General features: G+C 39.3%; 1 protein-coding gene across 1 annotated transcript; it reads right to left on the bottom strand.

Annotated features, from left to right (window-relative positions):
• Window positions 1-820: 820 nt before the first annotated feature.
• LOC130931947 (casein kinase I) lies at window positions 821-27,389 on the bottom strand. The gene is made up of 11 exons (XM_057861208.1): window positions 27,216-27,389; window positions 19,421-19,511; window positions 19,232-19,342; window positions 16,291-16,439; window positions 14,200-14,428; window positions 7,997-8,167; window positions 7,746-7,894; window positions 6,428-6,623; window positions 6,190-6,329; window positions 2,468-2,535; window positions 821-2,385 (listed from the first exon to the last, which is right to left on the bottom strand). Exons 2-10 carry the CDS (start codon window positions 19,494-19,496, stop codon window positions 2,503-2,505), a joined length of 1,254 nt encoding a protein of 417 aa, XP_057717191.1. The 5' UTR covers window positions 19,497-19,511; window positions 27,216-27,389; the 3' UTR covers window positions 821-2,385; window positions 2,468-2,502.
• Window positions 27,390-27,465: the final 76 nt, after the last annotated feature.

Below are 27,465 nucleotides of genomic sequence, written 5' to 3'. Positions count from 1 at the left end.
AGAATGAGGCCTAAAAAGAAAAGAACACAGTGCCTATAGTCAAACATGGTCCAATAATGTTTTGGGGTTGTTTTACTGCCTCTGGGACTGGATTCCTTGACAGTATGCAAGGAGTCATGAAATATGGAGACTATCAAAATGTTTTGGGCCGGAATGTAGGGTGTAGTGTCAGAAAACTGGGTCTGCGTCAGAGGTCATGGGTGTTACAAAAGGACAATGACTCAAAACATACCTCAATTAGCACCAAGAAATGATCGGAGACAAGGCGCTGGAGAATTCTGAGGTGGCCATCGATGAGTCCGGATCTAAATCATATTGAACAGTAGGGAGAGACCTCAAAATTGCTGTTGCATCAAAGCACCCTTCAAATCTGAGAGACATGGACCAGTTCGCAAAACAAGAGTGGTCCAAAATTCCATCTGAGAGGTGCATGAAACTTGTTGATGGTTATAATAAACGATTGCTTTCTGTCATTTCTTCTACAGGATGCGCAACCAAATATTGAGTTGAGGGTCCCAACACTTTGTTCCAGCCCATTTTTTGCATTCTGTGTAAAATTGTGAACATTTTGGCTTTTCTCTTCAGCTTTTTTGTTTTTCCAATGCACATCCAAGAAATAAACGCATTCATACCAAAAACATTTGTAACTGCATTAATTTCTGTGAGATGTATTTTCTGGAAAAATTCTGTATGATAATGACTGTATATTAATGACTTGCCCTCGGTGTGATGTATTTCAGTGCTATGGATGACTATCAATAGCGGTACTATGACATCAACATTGTGCAGATCAAAAGTGCTGAAATTATGTCACCAAGAGTGTGAGATTTGGTTTTATTACTTCATAAAATATACACAATTACTGTTGTAAATAAAGTGTTAAAGAACTGTACAAGATATCAGTACACAATACATTAAGTGAAATACTGTCACCTGAACCTATTGCATACCCACCCCCAACACGCATACACATATACACAACAGTTACAATGCCACTGGGTCATGGTGGCCTGTACAAAGGTAATTACACAGAGTACCAAGCTATTTACACATCCCTGCAATTGAGTCACTTGGGTTCATCTGAATGACATCATCAAGATCGCAGGTTAAAAAAAAAGAATGAAGGTCACATCGAGCGTTTGGACTCATTTCTGCAGGAGGGTTATAGAAAGCCCTGTGTTTTATAAAGGTGATCAGACAGCCTTTGAAGGGAAGTGAGAAACAAACATGGCACATATTACTTCAGGTGACAATACAGAAAGATACATTTAAAATAACATTTTCAAGACAACCATAGTAGTTTAACAAATAGCTGACGGGGAGAGGGGAAGGGCAACTCACAAGCACACAAATTGAACCTTGAAGTCCTATCGGGGATTCATTCCACTGCCAGTCACACTTTCACACCCATAACCTTAATTCACCCACATGTACACTTTTATGACCCAGCTGGCAGAGCAACATAAATGTCCAAAATATAGTACTGTAAATAACAAAATGTTTATCCCATACCATTAATACACACTTTTCTACTTTTCATCCCAAAAAAAAAAAAAAAAAAAAATCTTCACGAACTTAAAAACAAAACATATTTACAGTGATGTAAACATAAATGGATGGCCCCAGCCCCCCAAAATAGTCCATAATAATGGACTTTTCAGCTATTTCCTCTAAGGGTTAAAAAACAAACAAAACAACAACAAAAAATCCTAAAAATTACACAGCCATTCTTTGTTGGTTAAGAAACCACAATGGACATTTTCCGAAGACACCGTCTCAAGATTTGGGAGTGTTTTTCTGAAACTATGGTGAAAGATAATAGAGCATACTTAAGTGATAAGAAATGGGTACTGGATATTTTTTACTATTTGAGATTTAAGTACAGTTAAAATAGAGAAAGGACAAGCAAGCAACTCACATAAAACAGAAGAAAAGAAAACCTTTAAAACCTCTTTGGGCTTTAACGCTTCCATCTTGGGCTTCCCCGGAAAGGGTTTAATTTTCACTATGACTAAAAAAACAAAACAAAAAACAACAAAACCAGGAGTGGACCTTTGAAATGAAACATGCTAGGACCCGTTATCTTTTCTCGTCTTCAATTCCTCTCATTCATCAAGACTCAAAGCTTTGTAGGGGAATGTTTCTCAGAGGGGGGCAGTCACGAGCAACCATGATGTCACTTTTTGCATCGGCATGATGATCCTGGGTTTCGCAGAGGTTTCATAAAAGACTGGATGCTGGCTACTATAAAAAGTACTTCTCTGGATCCTGTTGGAATTTGTTGTTCTTGTCCAAAGATCCACGTGTCCATTGGCATCAATCTTTTTATTAGTTGAAGTAAAAATGAAGGGAGGGTCCAGAGCAACAGATAATAAAATTGCAGCCCTGCAACAAAATATATATTAGTCATCTATTGTGAAGCAGTGCGTTTCTGCTATAATCACACATATTAACACAGAGAACTCACCTGTCATTTTAATGTTCATGCAGAGCCAAGGAGCTTTACTTTCCCATGTGCTCGAATGGCACGCTCACCTGCAGAAACAAGTATATATCTGACCCAAGAGAATTTCAGTCTCTTCTCAATGAGAGACAGTTTTACTACAATCAATTTTAAAATTGAAAAACAAAGGATATATTTCAGACCCACAATTTGTGGACATCTGCTAAATAGAAAGGCTATATTTTAGAGCTGAAACGATTACTCGAATAATTCTAGTAACTTGATTTTAAAAATTGATCGAGGCATTTTCTCCGCCTTGAGGAATCGTTTAATTTTGCCAGCTCTAAGCATGACGTTTTGCCCGGACTACTTTTAATGCGGCAAAATGCACTGATGTCGCGTGCGTAGAGGAAGAAGGGAGAGGTGGCGGCAGGGGTCGCGTTAACCGAATATTTTCCGTCGTTGACCGGTTTTTTAAAACGGTGACGGAAAAAACTGAAGTCCGTCCGTCATTTTGACAGGTTGCAATTCACACCCCAGACCACAGGGTGGCGAGTGAGCATATTAATTAGCTATTGTCTCTCTTAATGCATGACGTCGTTGGCTATTCTGTCAGAATATTGTAGCGTCACCGGGGTCTGGCGGCGGCACCGTGATTGACACATCAACGCGAGGTTCTTATTGGTGCACCCGGTGTGCCAGCGCGTCATCCAATTGGTGGACTAGATTTCCGCCTGTGTATAGACCCCAATCACATGACGTCACAACTCCGCCCCCTGACTGGAGCCGCCATATTTTCCGTCAGCTCGTCGTGTTTACACATTACCGCTACGTACATGCCTCCCATTACGGCGTGTTTTTCTGCTCGTTAACATTAATAATCAAAATGGTGAAGGCGTGTGTGGCGGTTGGTTGCAGTAACAGAGAAGATAGACGGAGAGACTTGAAGTTCTACCGTATTCTGAGAGACCAGAAGAAGAGAGCGAGATGGACTGCTGTAATTCGACAAGAAATCTGGGCACCAAACGATCACCACAGACTATGTAGTAGTCATTTTATATCTGGTAAGATGCATTTAATATATATTTAGAAGATTTTGGGCTGACAACCACAATTAAGATCATTGTGTGACGTTGGTGATTGGGGCCTATATAGTTGCCTTTTTTTCTTTGGGGGCGGCGTTGTTGTTTTGTTGGTGTTGTTGGCGGTAAGCAGAGTAAAAAGAGGGTGAAAAATACCACGACTTCCGCGTCTAATTTTTCGCCGCCAAGCAAGCGTTACAATATTAATTAAAAATGAATGAAAAGTAAATACTATTGAATATGTCATCATTATCATTTAAAAAATTTAAGTGACAGGTAAAAATAGATTATGACCAGATTTTTATGACCCTGTCAGTCAAAATGAGAGACAACGAAAATGTCTAGCGCAACCTCTGGGTGGCGGATATGTTTGATTTCAACCGCGCATGAATATAGAGGTAACGACAAAGAAGCCTACAAAAGCAAAGAAAAAGGCACCAAGAAAAAGCAGAACATGTCAAAAGTGTGGCTTCAAGCTGGAGACCAGGGGAAATACTGTTTCATGTATTCACTGTAAGACAGCGCTTGCATAACACTACCCCCGCCTGGCCCCGGCTACCGGTGGGCCTGCCAAAACTTCCGCACCCCCGGCTGGACCTCACGACCGATGACCACCCCTGAAACCCGGGCCGGGCGCCACCATGCAACCCGCCCGCAAAGCCCACGCTCCACCAAAGGCACCACGTTTACTCCGAGAGCGGAGAAGTGATACTCGGGACAAGGTAAAATCAAGTAACTTAGCGCTAATAAATAAGATTAACATTACTGTACCTTGCTAACGTAACGTTAGCCTTGCGGAGGGCTAGGTTTTTATTAATTATGACTACTGTCGACGCATGGCTAACGTGTCTTTCATACAGGCTTTATTTTATCTGTTAAAACACAGCGCTGTAGAGTGATGAGGGTGTAAAGTAAAAACATAATAAAGCTGTCAATTTTAGCTCGGTAGTCACTGATGGATAAAACACCAAGTAACACTGGTGCCTAATGTGCTCCAATACAGCAGGTATCATACATTTATTTTGAACACGGCAAAAACTCAAAATCCTATCAAGGACTTACAATTTAGACTTGACCTTAAAACTAGAACTAAAAAATAGCTTGAAATCAAATGGAAATTAAATTGAAACATTTGGGAAAAACACCTTACTTTTAAGTGATGTGTGTGCTATCTCCCGTAATGACATTTTTGTCCCCTCAGCCGACGACGGCTTGTCGCGTATCCCCCCCCGCCGGAAGAGCACTATACTCGGTTTATTGCCCTCTTCATGTGCCCGGTGTTCTGTCAAATTTTCCAACCGATCAGAAATTGCAACTTTGTGTTAAAAATAGCCGCGAATACAGCGGTAACAAAGAAAACACTACAAACTTTCTTTAAATAAAGGACTACTAACATTTGATCATGGATGGGCATGTAAAAAGCTCTCCTCATACACATATTGTCATGTTAGCTGCATAACAACTGCAGCCGCCCTCCTATGGGTCTCTTGCTGTTTATGACTTCGCCGTGTAGTAAAGCATTATTTTGCTATATTCATGTTAACCATTTGGCAGCTCCACGCTTTTACGCAAGTAACGCACATGCTCCGCTCAAACAGATTAAAATGACAGCACAGTGCAATGCCAACTTGTTACTTGTGTTCTTTTGAGTTTCGTCGCCCTCTGCTGGCGCTTGGGTGCGAATGATTTTATGGGCTTAAGCACCCATGAGCATTGTGTAATTATTGACATCAACAATGGCGGGCTACTAGTTTGTTTTTTGATTGAAAATTTTACAAATTTTATTGAAACTAAAACATTAAGAGGGGTTTTAATATAAAATTTCCATAACTTGTACTAACATTCATCTTTTAAGAACTCAAAGTCTTTCCATCCATGGATCGCTTTAACAGAATGTTTATAATGTTAATGCCATCTTGTTGATTTATTGTTATAATAAACAAATACAGTACTTATGTACCGTATGTTGAATGTATATATCCATCTTGTGTCTTATCTTTCCATTTCAACAATAATTTACAGAAAAATATGGCATATCTTGTAGCTGGTCCTGATCGTCCTGAATAAATGCATTTTTATCATTTCATATTCCATTTGGCACAAGACTGTTATTTGTCATGACCATGCCGTTTCTTTAGCTATTTGGGAAAAATACTTGGATAAAAAGAATATCCTGTAAAAATATTGGAGTAGAGAGACAAACAATGACATTTTCATCCACCTGTTGGGGACGCTACAGCCCTATAATGGTAGGTGTGGCTAACCGGCAGATTAAAAGACTAATTTCTTCACATCTGTGCTTTGCTAAATTGTTGTATATGGTCGAATCGTCTCAAAATATGATTCTAATTCACATAATAATGCTATTTAAGACTTTTTTTCTCCTGTCGTACGCACTTTAAGCTTTTTGAGTAAAAGCAGTGAATTTATTGGGGTTTTTTTCCTAGTCACATCTGAGATGTAATTGTGTGCCGTTTTCAACAATGTACATCTAATCTAATGTCTAAAAATGGTTCAATATTAGGTGAAACGTCTTGTTTTCTCATGTATATTTATAAGTGCTCCATCTAAAAAAAAAAGTTTTATCCGATTAATCAATGGAATTTTCAGTAGAATACTCGATTACTAAAATATTTTATAGCTGCAGCCTACTGTATTTCTCACCTGCGATGTGGAAATCCTGGATTGGTCATGACGGGCCGTCAGGTCAGAGGATGACACATTAGCAGGAGCGCCACGATGGAGTCGCATGCTCACCTTCCTTTCCCTTTCTGCACGAGAAATGGCACGAGGCGATGTGTTTCCTGAAACAATGCATTAAATTGATACCAGGCTACGGCATGTTTTGTTAAATGACTGGGAATGCCATTTGGAGACTTTGTCAATTCTGGGACCAACTCACCAGACTGTTGGACTCGTGAAGCGGGATTAGAGATGGCCTGTTCTGGTCCGTTTCTGACTCTGTTGGCTGGTCCAGGGTTAGGACCTGGGGGTAGTCCTCGCGCTGCGGAACCCCTGGGAGCAACACCAATTCGATCATCCCTGTCGTCACCAGTCCTCCTCTCCCGGTCTCCATCTTCTGTCGTCCGTGTGGCCCCCTGTTTAGGTAAGAGCAGCTGCAGTTAAGATTGATCACAAAACTAAAATCAACATTTAAAGCAAGGTATATAAACCTTCACTTAGAATACGCTTTGTAATTTGGGGGGGCTGAAAGCACAAATAAGGGCGTGAGAAAAGAGATCTAATACAAATGTTCTGAAATTAATTTGCAATACTTTTGTTCAACATGTAACTTTTTTTTTCACCCTTACATTGGACAGGTGACTTTTTCGTAATTAAAAAAACAAATAACAAAGACCTGCCATCCACAAACAAGTGCATGGATTCTAGATCTCAATTATACAAAGTTTTGGATTATGAATAATTCTTCATGTATAAATTAGTTAATGAACAAAATCTGATATACACTTTCTAGTTAAGGCCGTTTCAAACTAGCGGCAATCCATTATTTGTGTATGTGGGAGGGGACTCCTCAGCGGAAGTAAGCGGCGGTGGTCATTTTGGACGGCACGGAAAGTCTTGAGTGAATTTTCACCAAGGGGAGGGGCCCAAAATACAGACTTGTTCCATTTTCACAGCGCCGCCGCGCTGACGTCAGCAATGCATCCAATAGCAGAGGCGCAGCCGTACGTATATTTGTGCTATCAGGCTGTTTGGTGGACTGAAATACTCAAATCACGGTCAACGAAACCTTGGTAAATGCGCTTTTTAAAAAGTTTCACAAGCTCTGGGACACTTGAAAAATAACTCTCATACTTCTCCTTGCTCAGCTAAATGGTAACTGGGTGTGCGTTTGTGTGGAAATGTAGTTCACGAACAAAAAACTATTCACCTTTTCATCAAAACTAATTAAACTTTACATAGCTATTATAATGCCTACTACTCCTTGAAATAGGCAAAGTCGCTGTTTTCTTGGCAAACAATAAACATATTGGTGCTTGGGCTTATAGTAAATATGCTTGGCGCTTTTCACTTCCTGGCAGCGTCTAGGTCAGGCTACATTATATGACTGCTCCCGTTTTGCACTTGCCATGGACCCCTCTTCACACTGGACTGACACTTGTGTGAAAAGGCCTTTGTGGTCCCCAATAAGAGTCTAAAATAGGTTTTATTTCTAGAACATATATCCCAGCCCTACATAAGACACTTGCACAACTTACAAATTTAAGCATATTCCAGTCAAAGACATAATCGTAGGAGAAGCCCTGCCGGTGGAAGAGATTTCTGAAGAGCTGTCGTAAGTAGGAATAATCTGGCTTGTCATCAAATCGGAGTGATCGGCAGAAATTCAGGTATGTGGAGAACTCCGCTGTAGGTGGAGGGGGGAAGAAATGTCATATTTTGAGATTTTTTTACATTTTTTTCTACTATGTAAACAGAAAAATAAGAGTGAAAATCCAGCACTACTTACAGGGGTATCCTTTGCAAAGAACCTCAATTGGTGTGGACATTTTCTTCTCACTGATTCGTTCATACTTCTGTCTCTTAGTCGCAGCCTTAAGGCCTTGCCAGGGTAAGGATCCCAGGTTGAAATACATGAGGACGTAGCCAAGAGACTCCAAGTCATCACGTCTGGATTGTTCTGCAAACAGTATTCAAGAGTTAGAGCTTCACCAAGTAATATATTTCGATGATAGTTTGATTTCATGTGCATGTATAGCTGATTTTATCGAAATAATTCAACTGCATAAAGTCTACAAAAGTCAACCAAGCTCACTTTTACACTAATATCATTTTCGACACCAATGTTCCAAAGGAAAATTGCTTCATTTTCCCCATTTAGCAAAAAGTGTCAATGTTTATTGAGGCTACGTCTACACTAGGACGGATAATTTTTTGACTTATAATTCGGACAATATTTTAATACTGTCCGCACTACTTTTAAGGTGCGTTTATAAACGCCCTGCTCCTGCACGGAATGCCTGCATTTGTGCAGACTACCCATGCACAAAAAGGAGCAGCCTCGTGTGTGACGTCATTGTCCGCGAGGGTCACCTCTGAACTGAAAGCTTATCATTTTTAGGTGTTGTTCGAAATGTCCTCCGGATATATTAAAGCGTAAGAAATTTTAATTCATTCCGAGCTTCTTGGCGACGGATGAAAGAGTTAAAGGGTACCACAGATAGAAAGACCTGTAGTTCCTAAAAGATAAATGTTAGTACGATTTATAATAATTTAAATATTAAAACCCCTCGTAATGTTTTTGTTTTAATAACATTTTAAAAATTTAAATAAAAAAATTAACTCGTAGCTCGGCATTGTTGTTGACGTCGCAAGGCGGTGACGTCACATGGGCTCCCTGCCGTACTTCCAGTGTCACTCTATAACAATGTAAGGTAGTAATTTAAATACAGCACAAGGTGTCAATGGCGAGTTTTAAATTAATTAGAGATCAAACCAATGAGTGCGTTTTGTCCTTCGACTGACGCAGTAGTTCCCCGTTTAATGTGGGTCAATTGTACTTTACGTTCATTTGAGTGTTGTCCTCGCAACTTACAAGACTCCTGATAATGGCTCCCAGAATCAGAGTTTGTATATGTGACTAAATATTGCCATCCAGTGTATTTGTTGAGCTAAAAAAGTTGCTAAAACGTTTGAATAGAGTTTGACCAGAGTCTGAGTAAGTTTTATGTGAATTTTGCATATCTATTATGATTGTGAATGCCAGTTCTCTTTGCATTGTTGTTTAAATGTGTGAGAATAGGGCCTCATTAATACAGTTAGAAGCGCTTTTCTTTTAGTGAACATTATTTTTTTTGAGAGATATGAATACTATTTTATTTATATTGTCAACATATGATACTTATTTTTTTTGTGAAGGAGTTGCCGAAGCTTTTGCCAATAAATGGCGCGGTCCAATGAACGCCTGTGTCCACTTGCCTTTCTCTGCCTCTTCGATCTCAAAATAAAGTGTCATTATAATCTGTTGGGCATTGTTCTAGTTTTCGTGTCGCTTATTCTCCGGGAAGCAACCGGCAGGATGATCAACAATCTGGACATCTGCTTTTACGTGACAAAATGTCACGCCATTCGACATTTCGGTAAAGGCAAAAGTTTTCGTGTATCATGATGCACGGCCCCGGGCTATCAGCAAAAATAATCAAACTGCAGTGTTTCACTGTACACCCTAATCACATGTAAAGCACACGGCAGCTCTGGATGCTATCTCCAAAATAATTTTGGAAGTTGGATCACACAATAGTTTGTCAATATCTGCAAACAGTTTTTGACATCACTCTCCTGCTCTCGTCACTAGAGCATGGGAGTGCTGTCACTAGCGAACTTGACACATGAACGCTCTCGACTCATTCGCGTCTTTTGCTTTTCTTCACATGTTCCACTCGAGTCCAAATTGGAAGGGCAGAACCGAGGACATGTTCATGTAGTTAAGGGGTGACATGGTGGAAGTCTGGCAGCGTGGCCATGTGACGTCCCCGCCGTGCGACGTCAACAACAATGGCGACCTACTAGTTAAAATAATTTTACAAATTTTATTAAAACAAAAACATTAAGAGGGGTTTTAATATCAAATTATTATAACTCGTACTAACATTTATATTTTAAGAACTATGTGTCTTTCTATCTGTGGTACCCTTAAAGTTTGTGGAATCAGATGATTCAGCGGTCGCAATACTTGATTACGTGGCTGGCAATAAAAATTTTAAAAAAACAAACCTAAATGACAGGTTATAAAAGAAAATTAACCAAATATTGATGTAAAAATTCTCTTACAAAAATATTTGCAAAAGCAAAACATTCTGATTATCAATTTCATAAACATCAAGTGTTTTTCACTCTTTGGCAGATTTTTTTTTTTTTTTGCATTGTTAATTGCGGAACAAGCGGAAGATAATGGATGGATGTTAATTGCAGACGACCTTTGTCTTTTTCTGTACATAATGGCCCTAAAATTGCTTTTGCATCATTTTATCCTCCAAATACTATACTAATTAGATGTAACACTTCGCTATCCGTCCACTGCACACCTCCATCTCTGCCATTCTCCCTTTTGCCTGTTACTGAGCAATACAAACTAGGCCAGGACGCATACTGCATAAAAAACACAATCACAGCTCATTGTGGCTGACATAGTCGAGCAACACAATGAATCAATAATAAAATTTGTTGACAACACTTTAAGTGATCAATTCTCATCAATTTCTTGTTGCAGTCCTAGAAAAATGTACGTTATGAGAGATTACCCTTCAGGACAGGTCTGCTTCAGCACAAAAGTGGTTAACAGGCAGATGCCAAAGAGGGCAATGATACATCTTTTATAAATTAAGGAGAATGTGTGTAAACAACAGGACTGAAACTGCATTCAGTCAGCTATCAGCTCTGCTCTGTTTGGGAATAATATGACTTGATTCATTAAATGAGAACAGCAGGTGAGACTGGGCGATTTTGAGATCTCTCTGCTTTGGAAAATAACTTTAGGTGTTAAGACAAAGATCAACTGCCACCTTGCTTTCCCATATGACTTCCCATGATATTTCTAATCATAGGGAGAGGGATTGCAAGGTTTTAGCCAATTGAAGAAAGGCTCTAAAGGCTGCTAAAATTCACTCTACTCATTTTGTGCTGCATTTTATCTCTCTATATAGGTAAAACGGCGTCATTACAGATTGAGCGCAACAATGAGTGAGAGGGTCGTGCAGCACACATATTAATAGCGTTAAATATTTTAACGTGACACATTTTTTAATAAAATAATTGCCGCTGTTATCGGGATATTTTTGATAACCCTACCTTAAGCCTAAATTAAAGACTCTGGGTGAGTGTAACATACTATGTCTGTAACGTTAAATACAATTAGAGAACGATTTAATAAAAAAAAAAAAAATATATATATATATTTAAAAAAGGCATGGCTGATATTTTTTTGCCGATTCCGATAATTTGAAAATGACGTGATCGGACCAGATCGATCGGCACATCTCTTAATTCAAGCAGCTATTACACTCCAGTGATGTCAACTGTGAAACTGTCGATTTACATTAAAAAATTACAAATTATTATGAATAACATTAGACTAAAGCCTTATTTTTCTATTATTTGACTTCATTCGAGGTTCTTCCGGGTTTGAACAAGTGAATTTGAAAAATTAGGGGACCAAGTGGAATAGAATTTAAAGTGCTTACGACATCAAAAAGCATGTTTATTTCATATTTCACACGTTTTTTTAAGCTCCTGAATGAAATGGACCGCTTGGATGTGTGCGGAAGCGAGTGACATACAGTGGGGCAAATAAGTATTTAGTCAGCCACTAATTGTGCAAGATCTCCCACTTGAAAATATTAGAGAGGCCTGTAATTGTCAACATGGGTAAACCTCAACCATGAAAGACAATGTGGAAGCAAACCCTAGAAAATCACATTGTTTGATTTTTAAAGAATTTATTTGCAAATCATGGTGGGAAAAAAAAGTATTTGGTCATTACCAAAAGTTCATCTCAATAGTTTGTTATGTTCCCTTTGTTGGCAATAACGGAGGCCAAACGTTTTCTGTAACTCTTCACAAGCTTTTCACACACTGTTGCTGGTATTTTGGCCCATTCCTCCATGCAGATCTCCTCTAGAGAAGTGATATTTTGGGGCTGTCGTTGGGCAACACGGACTTTCAACTCCCTCCACAGATTTTCTATGGGGTTAAGATCTAGAGACTGGCTAGGCCACTCCAGGACCTCGAAATGCTTCTTACGAAGACACTCCTTTCTTGCCCTGGCTGTGTGTTTGGGATCATTGTCATGCTGACAGACCTAGCCACGTCTCATCTTCAATGCCCTTGCTGATGGAAGGAGATTTTCACGCAAAATCTCTCGATACATGGCCCCATTCATTCTTTACTTTACCCAGATCAGTCGCCCTGGTCCCTTTGCAGAAAAACCAGCCCCAAAGCATGATGTTTCCACCCCCATGCTTTACAGTGGGTATGGTGTTCTTCGGATGCAATTCAGTATTCTTTATCCTCCAAACATGAGAACCTGTGTTTTTACCAAAACGTTCTATTTTGGTTTCATCTGACTATAACACATTCTCTCAGTTGTCTTCTGGATCATCCAAATGCTCTCTAGTGAACCGCAGACGGGCCTGGACGTGTACTTTCTTCAGCAGGGGGACAAGTCCTGCAGAGCAGGATTTGAGTCCCTGGCGGCGCATTGTGTTACTGATAGTAGCCTTTGTTACTGTGGTCCCAGCTCCCTGTAGGTTATTCACTAGGTCCCCCCGTTTGGTTCTGGGATTTTTGCTCACCGTTCTTATTATCATTTTGATGCCACAGGGTGAGACCTTGCATGGAGCCCCAGATCGAGGGAGATTATCAGTGGTCTTGTATGTCTTCCATTTTCTAATAATTGCTCCCACAGTTGATTTCTTTACACCAGCGGTCTCAAACCGACTCCACAAAGGGCCGCAGTGGGTCCTGGTTTTTGTTCCAACAGATCCAGCACAAACAGTTCAACCAATGAGGTTTCTACTAACATAAGCAGCACCTGATTGCAATCAACTGATTACACTTGTAAGAAACCAGATTGGTGAAAAGGTATTTGTCTCGTTTGGTTGGAATGAAATCCAGTACCCCCTGCGGCCCTTTGAGGACCGGTTTGAGACCACTGCTTTACACCAAGCTTTTTACCTATTGCAGATTCAGTCTTCCCAGCCTGGTGTAGGTCTAATTTTGTCTCTGATGTCCTTCGACAACTCTTTGGTCTTGGTCATAGTGGAGTTTGGAGTGCGACTGACTGAGTTGTGGACAGGTGTCTTTTATGCCGATAATGAGCTAAAACAGGTGCCATTAATAGAGGTAAGGAGTGGAGCCTCGTTAGACCTCATTAGCCAGACCTCTTTGACAACCAGAAATCTTGATTCTTTGTAGGTGACCAAATACTTATTTTCCACTCTAATTTGAAAATAAATTCTTTATAAATCAAACAATGTGATTTTCTGTTTTTTCCCCCACATTCTGTCTCTCATGGTTGAGGTTTACCCATGTTGACAATTACAAGCCTCTCTAATCTTTTCAAGTAGGAGAACTTGCACAATTGGTGGTTGATTAAATACTTATTTGCCCCACAGTATTCATTCAATTTTTTTAAACCCTATTTTTCGTCTAGCAGATTAAAAGACTAATTTCTAATCATCAGCGCTTTACAAATTGTTGTATATAGTGGAATCGTCTCAAAATATGATTTTCCTTCCAATAATAACGCTATTTAAGATTTTATGGTGTGACAGGTACTTTAAAGCCTATTACAGGATTAATTTCACACACTCTAAACAAAATAAAAACAATTCTTTGCCGTATGAGCATTTCTCAGACACAAGACAGCGCAATTTAGGACTGATATGACAGAATTCAAAGCTTTTAAAAGACACTTTTTAAGACCCTATTTATTTTATTTTTTCCCAGAAATATTTTTATTGCCTGAACAGCGAAAGATCAAGTTTGGTAAAGGCACAAGTAAAACGATTAGTGCCCTTCTAAAAAAGTTCACTTTAATCCCAAGCAAATTATATTTTCAACCAGTCAATTTACAAAAGGTGCTGGGACTCAAATGACCAAAACCTTTGCCAAGTAACAAATAGGGTTAGTGTGTACATGTCATGCGCTGCTTACCAATTCCAAGATGGGTGTTGATAGAAGCATAGCGTGCTGTGCCTGTGAGGTTTTTGTTCTCCCTGTAGGGGATGTGCTGGTGTGTGCGGGCATCACGGTATTTTTTTGCCAGGCCGAAGTCGATGATGTACACAAGATTACCCTTCTTGCCGAGCCCCATTAAGAAGTTGTCTGGCTTTACGTCACGGTGAATGAAATTCTTGGAGTGGATGTACTCAATACGGCTTATCTAGATAGTCGAGAAAAGAGGGAAAAAATTGAATTAAATTTTTGGAGTTGATATACTCAATATGGCTTATCTGGATAGTCGAGAAAGGAGGGAAAATGTTTTGCACAAAGAAAGGATAAACAGTAAAGAAGGGCCTGCTGCATATGATTGCAAGATGCCTGGAAGTAGTTTCTGATAATATACCGCTAAACTGGAAGATTAAAGTTGCATGACCCTGATGACATACGAGTCTGTATCCCATCACAAAATTGATGGAAAAACACTCCCCTCCCCCAAATTTGTCATGCATCAAGAAGTCAACAAACTGTGAAAGATGTCAGCTAAATTAGCAATCAACGATTAAGGTTTTTTTTTTTTTACTATTACAAAGTCACCTCAACTCGTTGGCTGCCATCAACGGCCATAGTCACTCAATCCATTTTAACCGGGAGGGCTGCCAGCCCTTCTTGTTCAAATGGATTGGATGTCTACTAGCGACAAACTCATTTAAGTTCACAGCAGAATGACGAAGAGTCACATGATTGATGTCTATCATTGTTCGTGGGACTGAGAGAGTTAAATGTCATCAAAGTTGAACCACAGAAAGTTATGTTTGAAGCTATGCTTAAACCCTCGACCACATTATTTAAATAATAATATTTCCTATCAGGAAATATTGTGTCCGATAGCAAAGAAAAAGGTTAACGAGTGTCTCAAAACAAATTGTGTTAAACAATAAACCCTACCCACCGACGTCACAAAATCACGTGATCGCTGTATTGTTCCGCCCCCTTGTCCGTCATTTTGTGTCTGTATTATCAATGGTCTCAATTAATCGAGCAATTTATAATGCATTTCATGGAAGACCCGGTGCTTTCGGATGCCGTAAACTCACTGGATGCGTTGCATAAAAGGCATTATGTGGAAAAGCTTCAGTTTATCCATTCGCCAGATCCATATTTGATGCCTAAATCGATGTTTTTCGACCCGCTGTCTGCGCCGTCTTTGCCTGACATCTGCTAGCTAGCCTGATATTTACAACTATCTTGTCCACACAAAATCAGCCTATTCTCACAAAAGTTTGAAAAACTTTAAGAGCTTGGAGGCTTATAAATACTTCGTTGCTGGTTGGGTGAAACAGGTCCTCGTCCACGAAAATTCGGCAGGAATCTATCTTGTGCTTGGAAAGGTGAGTTACGAAATTTTCAATTTAAAATCTTTTGTTCTTGCTAACATCCACTGTCAAGTCTAATGTATTTCATGTCATTTGTCAATGGAGCTAGGGCTTTTAATGTTTATATGGTTTAGCGATAGCACTCTCACTACATACATACGTGTATGTTGTCGGCGATTAGCCTAGCAATGATCTTAATTGTGGTTGTCAGCCCAAAACCCTCTAAATATATATTAAATGCATCTTACCAGATATAAAATGACTACAACATAATCTGTGGTTGGAGCCCAGTTTTCTCGTCGAATTGCAGCAGCCCATCTCGCTCTCTCCTCTCCGGGTCTCTCGGAATCCGGTAGAACTTCAAGTCTCTCCGTCTATCTTCTCTGTTATTGCAACCGACCGCCACACACGCCTTCACCATTTTGAGTATTAATGTTAACGAGCAGAAAAACACGCCGTAAATAGGAGGAATGTACGTAGCCGTAACAGGTAAACACGATGTGTTGACGGACAATTGGGCGGCACCAGTCAGCAGGGCGGAGTTGTGACGTCACGTGGGTAGGGTCTGTAGAAAGACCACTGGTTCAAATTCCAGAGTAAATGAAAATGATCAGTAAGATATCACTAGAAAAAATAATTAACAGTCAAATACAAATGCATTAAACATAGGACCTAGTGGCGTCCAAAAATTATATAATGAAAGCCATACCATTTGGTCCGCCAAAAGCAGGACCGTTTTGAGGCTGAACTTTCGGGAGCAAAAGTTGAAAAGATCCTCAAGACTTGGACCAAGAAGCTCCATCACCATCACATTATAGTCACCTTCTGCACCACACCACTTTATCGATGGAATGCCCACTGGGAAGACCAAATGCACATATTTAGCATGACATTGGTTCAACTCTAAACATACATGACACTTTAGTTTTTTAATCTCAAAGCAGACATTTAAACTCAAACATGGATTTTATCGTTCCTTTGAAATGCCCCTCCATTCTTATGATAATTTACATGCCTCTTTTCCATTTGCTACAGTTGAAATGCAGAAATTCTCCAGTAGATTTCAACTGCTGATCACATTTAGTGGAAAACCAGTCTGACCAGGCAAAACTGATACAAAGTTGTTTTTACAGAATTTTTAAAGTTAAACCGTGCTTGTTAACTTCAGATGTGTTGATAATCTAAATCAGTACTTGCACCTCTACAATACCTCTTAAGAGTTTAAGTACATTTATATGAAGGTAAGTGTTGCTGTTAAATAACTGTGGCATGCGTGGCAACATTAAAAAGCACAATTAACATTTCTTGTCTGGCTATAAACAACCTAAGTTTAATTGTGCAAGTAGAGGGTTGCCATCAAATAGAACAGTGGTCTCCAACTCTCCAAACCGGTCCTCAAAGGCCCGCTATGGGTGCAAGATTTAATTCCAACCAGACAAATGACAAATCTTTTTCACCAATCTGGTGTTTTACAAGTACAATTAGTTGATTGCAGTCAGGTTCTGCTTGTTTTAGCAGAAACCTCATTGATTCAACTATTTGTGCTGGATCGGCAGGAACAAAAACCACGATCCACAGCGGGACTTTGAGGACCGGGTTGGAGACCACTGAATTAGAAAATTGGTATTTGTGTTTCCAACATCTTTTAAGCATATACGTAAGGCTTAAACCAGGGGTCGGCAACCGATGATGTTGAAAGAGCCATATTGGGCCAGAAACAAAAACAAATATGTCTGGAGCCGCAAAAACATTGAAAGCCTTAAAGTGCCTGCGATAGCAGGAAAAAAATCTTAAATAGCATTATTTTGTGAATTAAAATCCTATTTTGAGACAATTCGACTATATACAACAATTTGGAAACGCGCAGATGACGAGAAATTAAGTCTTTTAATCTGCCGTTTCGACCTGCCTGTCAGTATAGCGCTCTAGCGTCCCCAGCAGGATGATTATGTCGGCAGGGTCACGATTTCATCTGATTTAGAATTCAACCTATTGGGGGTGGGGGGGGATGGGGATTCAGAACGAGGAAAATACGACAGAGAGGAGCAAAATGTCATGAATGTTTCAGTCTCTCTACTCCAATATTTTTACAGGATATTCTTTTCTTCTAAGTATTTTTCCCCAATTGCTAAATACATGGTATGGTCATGACTCATGGCAAATAACAGTCTTGTGCTAAATGGAATATGGAATATTAAAAAAGCATTTGTTCATTACGACAGGGCAAAATTACTGCATAATGGTCAAAACTGGACACTTCTTCCTCTACCAAACCGTATTTTATGCCACCGTAGTTGTCCGACTTTTGTCATTTCCCTGCCCCGGCTTCGGAGAAGGAGGAAAGGGCGTTCTGCTGCGGCCACGGCAGTGCTCGTCAGAGCGGGGTGCTGCTTGTGGCGAAGCCGAGGAAAGTGCATTCTCGGCGGGCACGCGAATATGACTGAGTGGGAGCAGTGGGGTGCTGCTTGTGGCCAAGCCGAGAAAAGCTTGCCTGGTACACCAGACTCACCGCTGTTCCAGCGATTGACTCTGGCGACCATCCGGCGGATCAAATTCCCAGGGCGGAGCAAGCCACAGCAAACAGACAGCGGAGTGGAGCAATCGGCGACGGGCAGATGTGACGTTAGTAAAGCGACAATTAACTATCGGTAGCGTAGCGGAGAATGGAGAAGTTTATTCAACATGGCTAGCATGAGACAGACTGTTGTCAATGACTTGTGTCGATGTGTTTTTGGTCATTTAAAACTGATTTTACCGCGGACTCAAACATATTCTTGGCTCTCCCGTTCGCCATTTGTGTTGTTGTGGAGAAGACTTCCTGCGCGCAAGAGTGACGTTGCTCATAATGAACATGTCACGCAAATAAACGAATCTGATTGGACGGCTGATTTTGTTCTTGCTTGAGAGGTCGTTAATGGGCTTTTATCGGCCGGCGACCATGGTGTGGGACAAGCCGCCGGTCATCGGCCGTGTGGCCTTCTCGGTAGACAGGGAGTATTTTCAGTTCACCCACAAAATGCAAGCCATCCATGATCCCAGTATGTGACATAATATAAAACACGTACCTTATTTCTCTCAACCATCTTTGTCCATTTTCAAACATTTTTGAAAATGCTCCAGGGAGCCACTAGGGTAGCGCGAAAGAGCCGCATGCGGCTCTCAAAACACGAGTTGGCGACCCCCGGTTTAAGCAAATGACAAGTCCTCCTCCGGCTGTCCGTTGAAGTGAAACCAACAAATAAGGGAATCATTGATACTTTTTATATTTTTTATTCCCAACACAACACTATTTGACACGATTATGGCTAGCAGAGCAAATTATTGTTGAACATATACTAAATTAAGCTTGCGGGACCTCGGTTTGCAAATAAATTCAGTCTTTCAGTGTACAGTGGGGGACATAATTATTTATTATTATTATTTTTTAAACCATGTGTATAGTTGAATAAGCATGGATAAAACAAAATGTTTTCAATGCTCTGCCCGGCCATAAAGCAAAATGTTACAATTTTTAAATCAAATTTTTTTTCCCCTTCTAATTGACGGGGAAAAATCTCTGGGTGCACTGCACATCCCTGTCATGACTTTGATGCACGCACACCTTCTTGGGAATTTGATAATTGCTGAAAAAGGATGCGTTTTGTTCATACCTCCTCCTTGCATCATCTTGTAGAACTTGCTCTCAATGTGCAACTGAGGGTGTTTGGTCTTTACACATTCAAGTTTGATGGCTACCTCCTCACCAGTGGCAATGTTGGCACCTGACAAGATTCAGAGAAACAACCTTAAGTGCAATCATTCATGGAAATGAATAGTGAAACAGCATCATTTTTACTTACCAAGGTAAATGTCTCCAAAAGAACCGCTACCTATCTTTCTCCCGAGTCGATATTTGTTACCCACTCTGAGCTCCATGATTGAGAGCAGTCACTATAAAAAAACAAACAAACAAAAAAACATAAGATGAAAAGATGACAGCAAGATAACATACTAGAAGACTAATGTGAGAGCTATAATATAGACACAAAAAAAAAAGTGGTGGAACAAGTCAGACGCTCACACAGTCCTGGTCAATCACACACACACATTGATTTGGACAGCGTTAGTATGAAAACTGAGCTGGGCTAGTAGATCAGCACACAGCTGTCTGCCCTCCAGTCATGCACAAATAGATTTGGAGGGTAGCAGGGCGGGGGTAGGTAGTTGTATGCAGTGAGATCAGCAAAAACAAGGGTGGGGGGGGGGGACAAAACGAGGGCTTGGCAGTTCCCAGTTGCCAATTGGAAGAGAAGTTGAGAGGGAAAAAAACAACTAGGACTATGGAGACTGCACGGGAGAAGACAAAAAAAAGTATGAGTTTGCTGGGCTGTGACTGCATGTGACGTTAGAGCAGGATCATCATTTATTCAAAAATCTACCACGCCACATTTTGCAGCCAATGTGAAAGCAAGACTAAGCTCTTAACCAACTTTGGCGGGTAAAGGGAGGCAGCAGCCACAGTCTGCTGGCTGCCTTAATCAGTGTCAATGCCCTCAGATGAGTCTGTGCAGTGGACTAGACAGCAAAGTGCTGCTGAGAACACATCAGCCCAAAGCATGACTTACTAAAGAGATTTCCTTCTTCCCAAACACCTTGGGTACATGACTGAAAAAAACTGTGCCTTATATAGAAACAGCAGTGTGTGTAGACTTGTTCCAAATCAGGCACTGCTGCACCCTCAAAAATACATTTCCAGTCAGCCTCTGGACTTTTGACCGACCTATTGACAACTGAGCATGGCCATTCCATGAGAGATGGACCATTTTAAAACTTCAATGAATTTAGTCATGCAATGTGCAGCTTGCTCTTAAGCCACACAGTCTGAATAGTAACGCAGATTTGTTAGTCTGCTGGAAAAAGTAAGAATCATCCTTTTATTCAGCAGCCAGAGAGTTATTTTTTCCCCTTTGCTTGTATATTATCCTTTTTGATGCAAGACTATAATCCACCATGGTACTGGCCCGAGTAGGACTAAAATCAGATTTCCAATTTTAATCTTTGTTTTCCCCTGTTTGCTTACAGGACAGCAAATGACAAATTTCATAACTGACCAAAGAATCTTTGAGACAGTTTTTTTTTAATCTTTTAATTAAATGGTTTAATTAAATGGTAACAACTCCCAAACAAATGCATGTATGGAAACACACTTTTTCTTCAACAGACATTGTGACAAGTGCTTCCTATTTAGAAAAAATCTTTGATACTTGATGAAATAACATTTAAAATGTCAAACATTTTCACATAAAATGATCTATGTGGCACATGTCACTTCGAGATTTTCTGCAGTTGTTTCTTGATTAGGGTTGGTCAAGGTAGCCTTAGTGAAATATTTGCATGTTGGAAAAATGTCATTATAAGGTAAAAAAGTTCAAGAGATGCTTGGTACTTTGATTACTTTTAAGTATTTCTCCTTATAACATGCAAAACAATGGTTAAATGATTTCAATTATGATGCATAATTTGTAGCAAGATAAATGTCACAAATCAAAAAATACACTCACTAAATGAGACAAAATATGGCAAAATAGTTCCTCTCTGTTCCACAGCAGTGGTGGTATTGCAGGCTGTGCGTACATGTGACCTATGATGCACTTTGAACTATGGAAGCCACGGAATTGATTTTAAAAATGCCTTTAGCAAGTTTTAATCAATCTGTACTCATTTATCCTTTAGAAAAAATGGAGCATAGAGTAAGGGTATATTTTTTGGGACAGGGTTGTAGCACATTATTTAAAAACCTAACCTCTGCCTATCTGTCATGGACCTAAAACACAAATCTGTCATTGCACTAAGCCCGTATTCACATGCAAACACCAGATGATGCGACACATTTAAAAATGGAGTCGACAGACCCCCCCCCCGTCTGCAAATGATGCCAACCTCCTTTTTTTTGTTGAGCTGATGCATTTCAGCACATGAAGGGTTAAAGCAACACGAGGTAACTTTTCAATCTTTACAAAATATTTTCTTAACATTTGTCATATGTCGACTGTCAACTAGTTGAATGACACCTCTTTTATATCTTGAGGGGGTCTTTATTGCTTTCACAGGCATTAATCAACTTAGAGGAGGGTGGCAGGAACCCTGCCACAAAAAAAAATACTAATGTGCAGTAGGCCTGAACGATACTGGAAAAAACTATTGCTGCGATTTTTTTGGGGTTTGCGATATTATATTGCGATATTAAAAAAAAAAAAAAAAACAACAACAACAACAAAATATATATATATATATTTTTTTTAAAGATATTTTCACTAGATGACTTGAATAGCTGTTTGGAAAGACTTTGGATGACTCTCAATGACCAGTGTACAGTGATCCCTTGTTTTTCGCGGTTAATGGGGACCAGAACCCGCCACGATAAGTGAAAAACCGCGAAGTTGCGCCCCCCGCCCCCCAAATTTTTATTTTTTTGTGTGTGTGTGCTCAATGTATTTATTCAGATTTAGCATTGGAAAGAGATACATATAAGGCATGTTTTTTTTCTCACCTTTTCCCCAAAGTATGATTAAAAAAAAAATATATATATATATGTATACAGTACTGTGCAAAAGTTTTAGGCAGGACACCTGCCTAAAACTTATGCACAGTATTGTATATTTTTATTATATTACGTATATACAGGATATACTGTATGTATATATTTTCCCCAAGTGGAAGCTTCCATGATCCTAATAAATTTAATAATTAAATAATTATATATATATATATATATATATATATATATATATATTATTAATAAATGGTTTTAAGCAATTCAAACGTTATTTTATATTATGATCAGTTTTAAACACAACTGTTAAACCAAATCATTTTTGAACAAGAATAAAGTACTGTAGTCGAAAAATGCTTGGCTTTATTAAATACTTCTGTTTATCTACCTTAGCTGTGACTCTTGTTGGACATGTAGAAATTACAAACTCCTCATGATCACTTCTGGCATTTAATTTATATGTCTCAAACGTCTCCACACACGCACACACATTCATTCCAAAGCGCTTCCTTGGTGAAACGGTTTTACAAGTTAAACGATGATTGACAGCTGCTGCGCTGTGATGTCCGCTTCTTTGACAAGATCAAAGATACCAGCATCATTAACTTTAATAAGCAAGTGCTGCAGTGACTGTGAGGTTCAAAGAGCGTGTGAGGCTCTGCGCAGAGCAGAAAGCAGGGTGTATGTGGATTAAGAAAAATAAAAATTATCGCACGTCCTTGCGATGGGACTATCGCGCACACACACATCGCGATGGCGATGTTTAAACGATATATCGTTCAGGCTTAATGTGCAGACTGCTTCACGGCATACGTCACTTCCCCCTTTTCCCATTCATTATTAGGACGGAAGTAGATGCGAACGCTTTCGCGCGAATTCTGCAACAAAAGAGACAAAGTTTTGTCTGAGGAGACATAAAAAATAAAAAAAATAAAAAAAAGTTGGGGAATATGGTAGAAAATCAAACGTTTGTGATATTATACCCTGTCATATGCTTTTATTTTGCCACAACTGGATTCATTACAATTCACCCTATCACACAGCCACTGGAAACAGACAAACATGTCGTTTAATCCATCTGCATGCGACCGGGAGACCCGGATTTTAAGACGCTGTGCGCTGGTCCTCATGCGAAACGCAATCTTTCTTTAGACAAAACAGTAGAGGTGCGCGAAATTTGCGATACTTAGATTATTCGCGATTCCGACACGCAAGATTCGTGAACGATTCACAAACATCCAAATTCCGATTATTGAAATATATATAGTAAAGCGGAACTAAAACACTGTCAGTGCGGTCTTCGGGACGCAATGAGGAACGGACCGAGAGTAAACATCATGCTTGTCATTATCCGGGTAATGACAATGCTCAACTCACGGCTCTGGCTCAACTCATGCCGCTAGATAAAAAAAAAAAAACAACAACAACAACACAAAAAAAAAAAAAAACAACAACAATATCTGACTGCTACCGACAGCCACTACAAACTACGTCCACATAATGCTACGGTAGATATATAACATGTATAAAGAATTAGATGCGAGATGACAGACTCAACAGTGTTAGCAAGACATGTATAGAAAACTAGATGCAAAATGACAGACTTGCCAGTGTTGGTAAAAAGCCGCCATCTTAAAGCAGTAGATTTCCCTGGAAGGCTGTTGTAGCGAACCTTCTAAGAGAACCTAATAAACTTTTTATCTAAAATACTCTTAAATCGGCAAAATCTTGACTTAAATCCATCTTTAAAACAGTTTAAAAAAACTTTCACATGTCAAAAATAGACAGAAGGGAAATTATGGAATAATGGGAGCAATTTTAACGCCTTTAACAGTTGATTTACAACATTAAATCATTTGAATGTAGTTTAAAGCTGCTGATACAGAATGGGGACTTGAGTATTTTATGTAATGTTTTGAACTATTAATTTCAGCCTAAAATAGTCGTTTATTTAAGCCTGAGAGAATTTTTGTACAATTTTTGTAACTAATGTACAAAACATTAAAAGCAGCTGATAGCTGGTGGGGGAGGTGCATCAATAATAGATTTATAATCACATCAATAAATCGATTTATAATAGAATCGTAGTCTCTGAATCATAATCGTAATCGAATCATTAGGTGCCCAAAGTGTCCCACCTCTACAAAACACTAAAGCCTTTGTCCACTTGCGTCGCTAAAAATCGACCAAAACTGAAAGGTTACCTAATGTTGCTTTTAGTTTAATTTCTTAGTGGCCATGCTTATTTAAAAAAAAAAAAAAAAGGGGGGGGGGGGGGATACTAAAATGATGTATTTTGCTATGTACAAGACAAATCTGGCAATTTTAATTCTCACAATCCTGACCTTCATTGATTTGCAGTTGGTTAGTGCAAAATTTCATATTATTTTGTTAATCTTCTGGAACTAATAAAAATGTTGATACCATTTTACTCAGACACAATAAAAATGTTGATTTGGGGAAGTTGATGAAGTGTTATATCAATTCTTTTATGATTCCGGGATTCCTGTGGGAAAAGCTCTTTCATTTCCAAAGAGCCATTTTGATAGTTATGGAGTTAGAGGTGATGTTGCAGTCAACATTGTGTAAGGTTGTCTAAACTTAAAATATGCCGAGCTCAAGAAACACAAGTTATTTGAAGTTCTCACTTGTTCAAATTGCTGACTGAGTGAGTGAGTGAAAATTTCACTGAAATTTCATAATTATTTCTGAAGTAGTTAAAAAAAGTATTCTTGTTGGCAAAGGGCAGAACCTGTTGGTTTCTGAACTGTCAACTGTGAGGGATAACCTGATATATCTACTTAAGGGAAGAAAAGTGTAGCTGACCAAACAAACTACCAAGTGGATTAGTTATATACAGTGGTAACTCTTCTTATGAACATCTCTACATACAGAATTTTCAGGTTAAGACACACCTCAACGGAAAAATCTTCTCGTTACGAAAATTTCAGGATACGAAAGGTAAAAATACAGTATGGCTAGTACTCACAGCTCCCAGTTTACTAAACGTAACATACCTATACCTGCTCTGCCATTGGCTATTGCCTAGAATTCCTGGCATCCAGTTGGGTAAGAGGGACCTATACTGTATGTGAAAGTGTGTATCCCAGCGTCCTCTTCATCCGCCCCCTGTGTTCCGACAGCTTTCCATGAGTGTATTAACTTTTATTCTTTATTCTTGTTTTTTTTTACATTATGCACAACTCTGATGTGATGTTTATTGTGCAGTAATATAATTGTAACATGTATTTGTTACATGTTCTGAAGCACTTTTATGCATTATAAAAGACTTATGTCTGAATTCTGAGGGGCTTGGAAAGGATTAGGGCATTTACATGGAAAACGCGTCTCTACTTACAGAATTTTCAAGTTACGAAACTACTTCCAGAACCAATTAATTTCTTAAGTAGAGGTACCACTGATTATATCTACCCTGCTCTACTGCCTCATTGTGTGACTGCGGTAAGGTTTTTTTTTTTTTTTTCTTTCACAAAGTGACACAATAAGTGCTATAATCTAATTAGATGGTACAAGATCAGTGTCACACACTTCCACATGGCCTGGTTAAGCTCAGGTATATCTGGTTTGTTTACATTACATTTCAATATGCCATTATTTAGCTCAACAGACCACTGGAACCCTCATAATATGAAATTATTTCTATGAGTATTCTAGGTTCGGTGGGAAATGAAAGGTATTTCTAAAGCTGTATTATCATCACCTTGTTCAACTATATATGATAAAAAAAAGCACAGTAACGGCAGTACATATATTTGATATGTGCTGACCTGCACAATTTTTTTTCTTTAAAATCGCAATTGCTCCTATAAGTATAAAAATGCTTTCATGGTTGCTTAATATACTTACTTTACTGTGTGTGTGTGTGTATATATATATATATATATATATATATATATATATATATATATAAATATGACTTCTGAGTATTTAGTAATCACCACAAATGGTTTCTGTTTGGAAACTATACCCCACACTTCTTGAACGGACCTTTTGATAATTTACTTTGTTGTATAATACCAAATTCTATGTGCCCTCACATCCCTGCAACAGACTGACAATCAATGTACATGATATTGTCGCTAAAGCAGTGAATAGTTGTGATATGCATGAGCCTGCAGATGTCCCCATTATCTTTGAAAAGCAACATACATGACATTTCTTTGTATCAATGAGTCTCAAATGGAAATCCATGGACTCACACTGCATTATGAGCTGATGTTGAAGTTAACAACAAGACAATGACCAGCTCATATTTTGGTTTATATTGATGTCAGTCTTGTTGAGGGGGTACCTACAAACTATCGTATGAGTATCGAATCTGAAATGAAAAAGTAGTTGCTAAATTTAAGTAAATATTTTAGTACAAAAGCTTGAGAAAAAAAAAAAAAATATGGGTAAAATGGCAATTCTCAAAGCCCTCAAGGCAGGTTTCACAATCGCAGAGTAAAAAAGCAATACTGCAACGCCTCTTACGCTGTCATTCCATTATCACATTAAAATCTCGACAACCAGCCCTTACACAGATTTATAGTGTAATATAACTCTAATCCTACACAATATATACATATCGTTAAAGGGTCTCCTTGATTTAGTATGCTACGTTAGCAATTTTACGAAGAGCAGCTCGGTTGAGATTCACAACAGGGGTGAGAGCCTAAAACATGAGATTTTAACAAATGTCGGAAACATTTAATGTGTAAAAGATATTCAGGGATTTCACCCAGATGCCCGAAAATCACTTTTGATACCGAAGTACAGGTGTCAAACCACGGTTAGCTTTGAAGCGTAAGCTAGCGTTACTTGGTAGTGGGCTAGCCAAAACGTTGATGCGTAACAATTACTACTGTTTCGTCAACATTAAAAATAGTTTTACATTTCGAACGTCAATTAATATCTTCACTTTTCCAATCTTACTTACAACCACACCCATTCGTACATTGGACTGTTCTGTGTTGATAGACACGGCCAGCTACTCGCCCCCCTCCCCCTATGCTGCTAAGCCGTGAATAGTATACCATGGTTCGGCCGCATCAAGCCCTCTTTCCCCCCTGGTTTTTCCGGTTCCCGAAAGCCCCACTCACCCGATATTGGATTCGTATGATAGCTGGTTCTCTGAAGATTGTGTCCCGGCAGTTGTCAGGCAGGTAGGAGCCTTGGTTGAGGAGGATTGGAGCGGATTCTAGCGGCTCTCATTCCCCCAGCTCGTTGCTCTGTCGTCGGTTGCACTCCCTGTTGATAGTCCCTGAGAAGCTCCAGTGGCACGAGCGGCCGTCCTCCACGAAACTGCCACCCCCCGCCCCCGTTACTTAAGCGTCGATGATGTCATTCTCC

This window comes from Corythoichthys intestinalis, chromosome 16, assembly GCF_030265065.1.
Source record: "Corythoichthys intestinalis isolate RoL2023-P3 chromosome 16, ASM3026506v1, whole genome shotgun sequence".
Taxonomy (NCBI): domain Eukaryota; kingdom Metazoa; phylum Chordata; class Actinopteri; order Syngnathiformes; family Syngnathidae; genus Corythoichthys; species Corythoichthys intestinalis.
Note: the sequence above shows the minus strand (reverse complement) of the source record. Positions and strands in the feature narration are given on the sequence as shown.

Bases quoted from the DNA above. Each gene is read 5' to 3' on its own strand.
- LOC130931947 (XM_057861208.1), bottom strand. From the start codon at position 19,496: ATGGAGCTCAGAGTGGGTAACAAATATCGACTCGGGAGAAAGATAGGT. The intron at 7,895-7,996 runs GTAAGTAGTGCT...CTCCACCTACAG, and splicing joins TCTTTGCAAAGGATACCCCT to CGGAGTTCTCCACATACCTG. The intron at 6,330-6,427 runs GTGAGTTGGTCC...GCATTGTTTCAG, and splicing joins TTCACGAGTCCAACAGTCTG to GAAACACATCGCCTCGTGCC.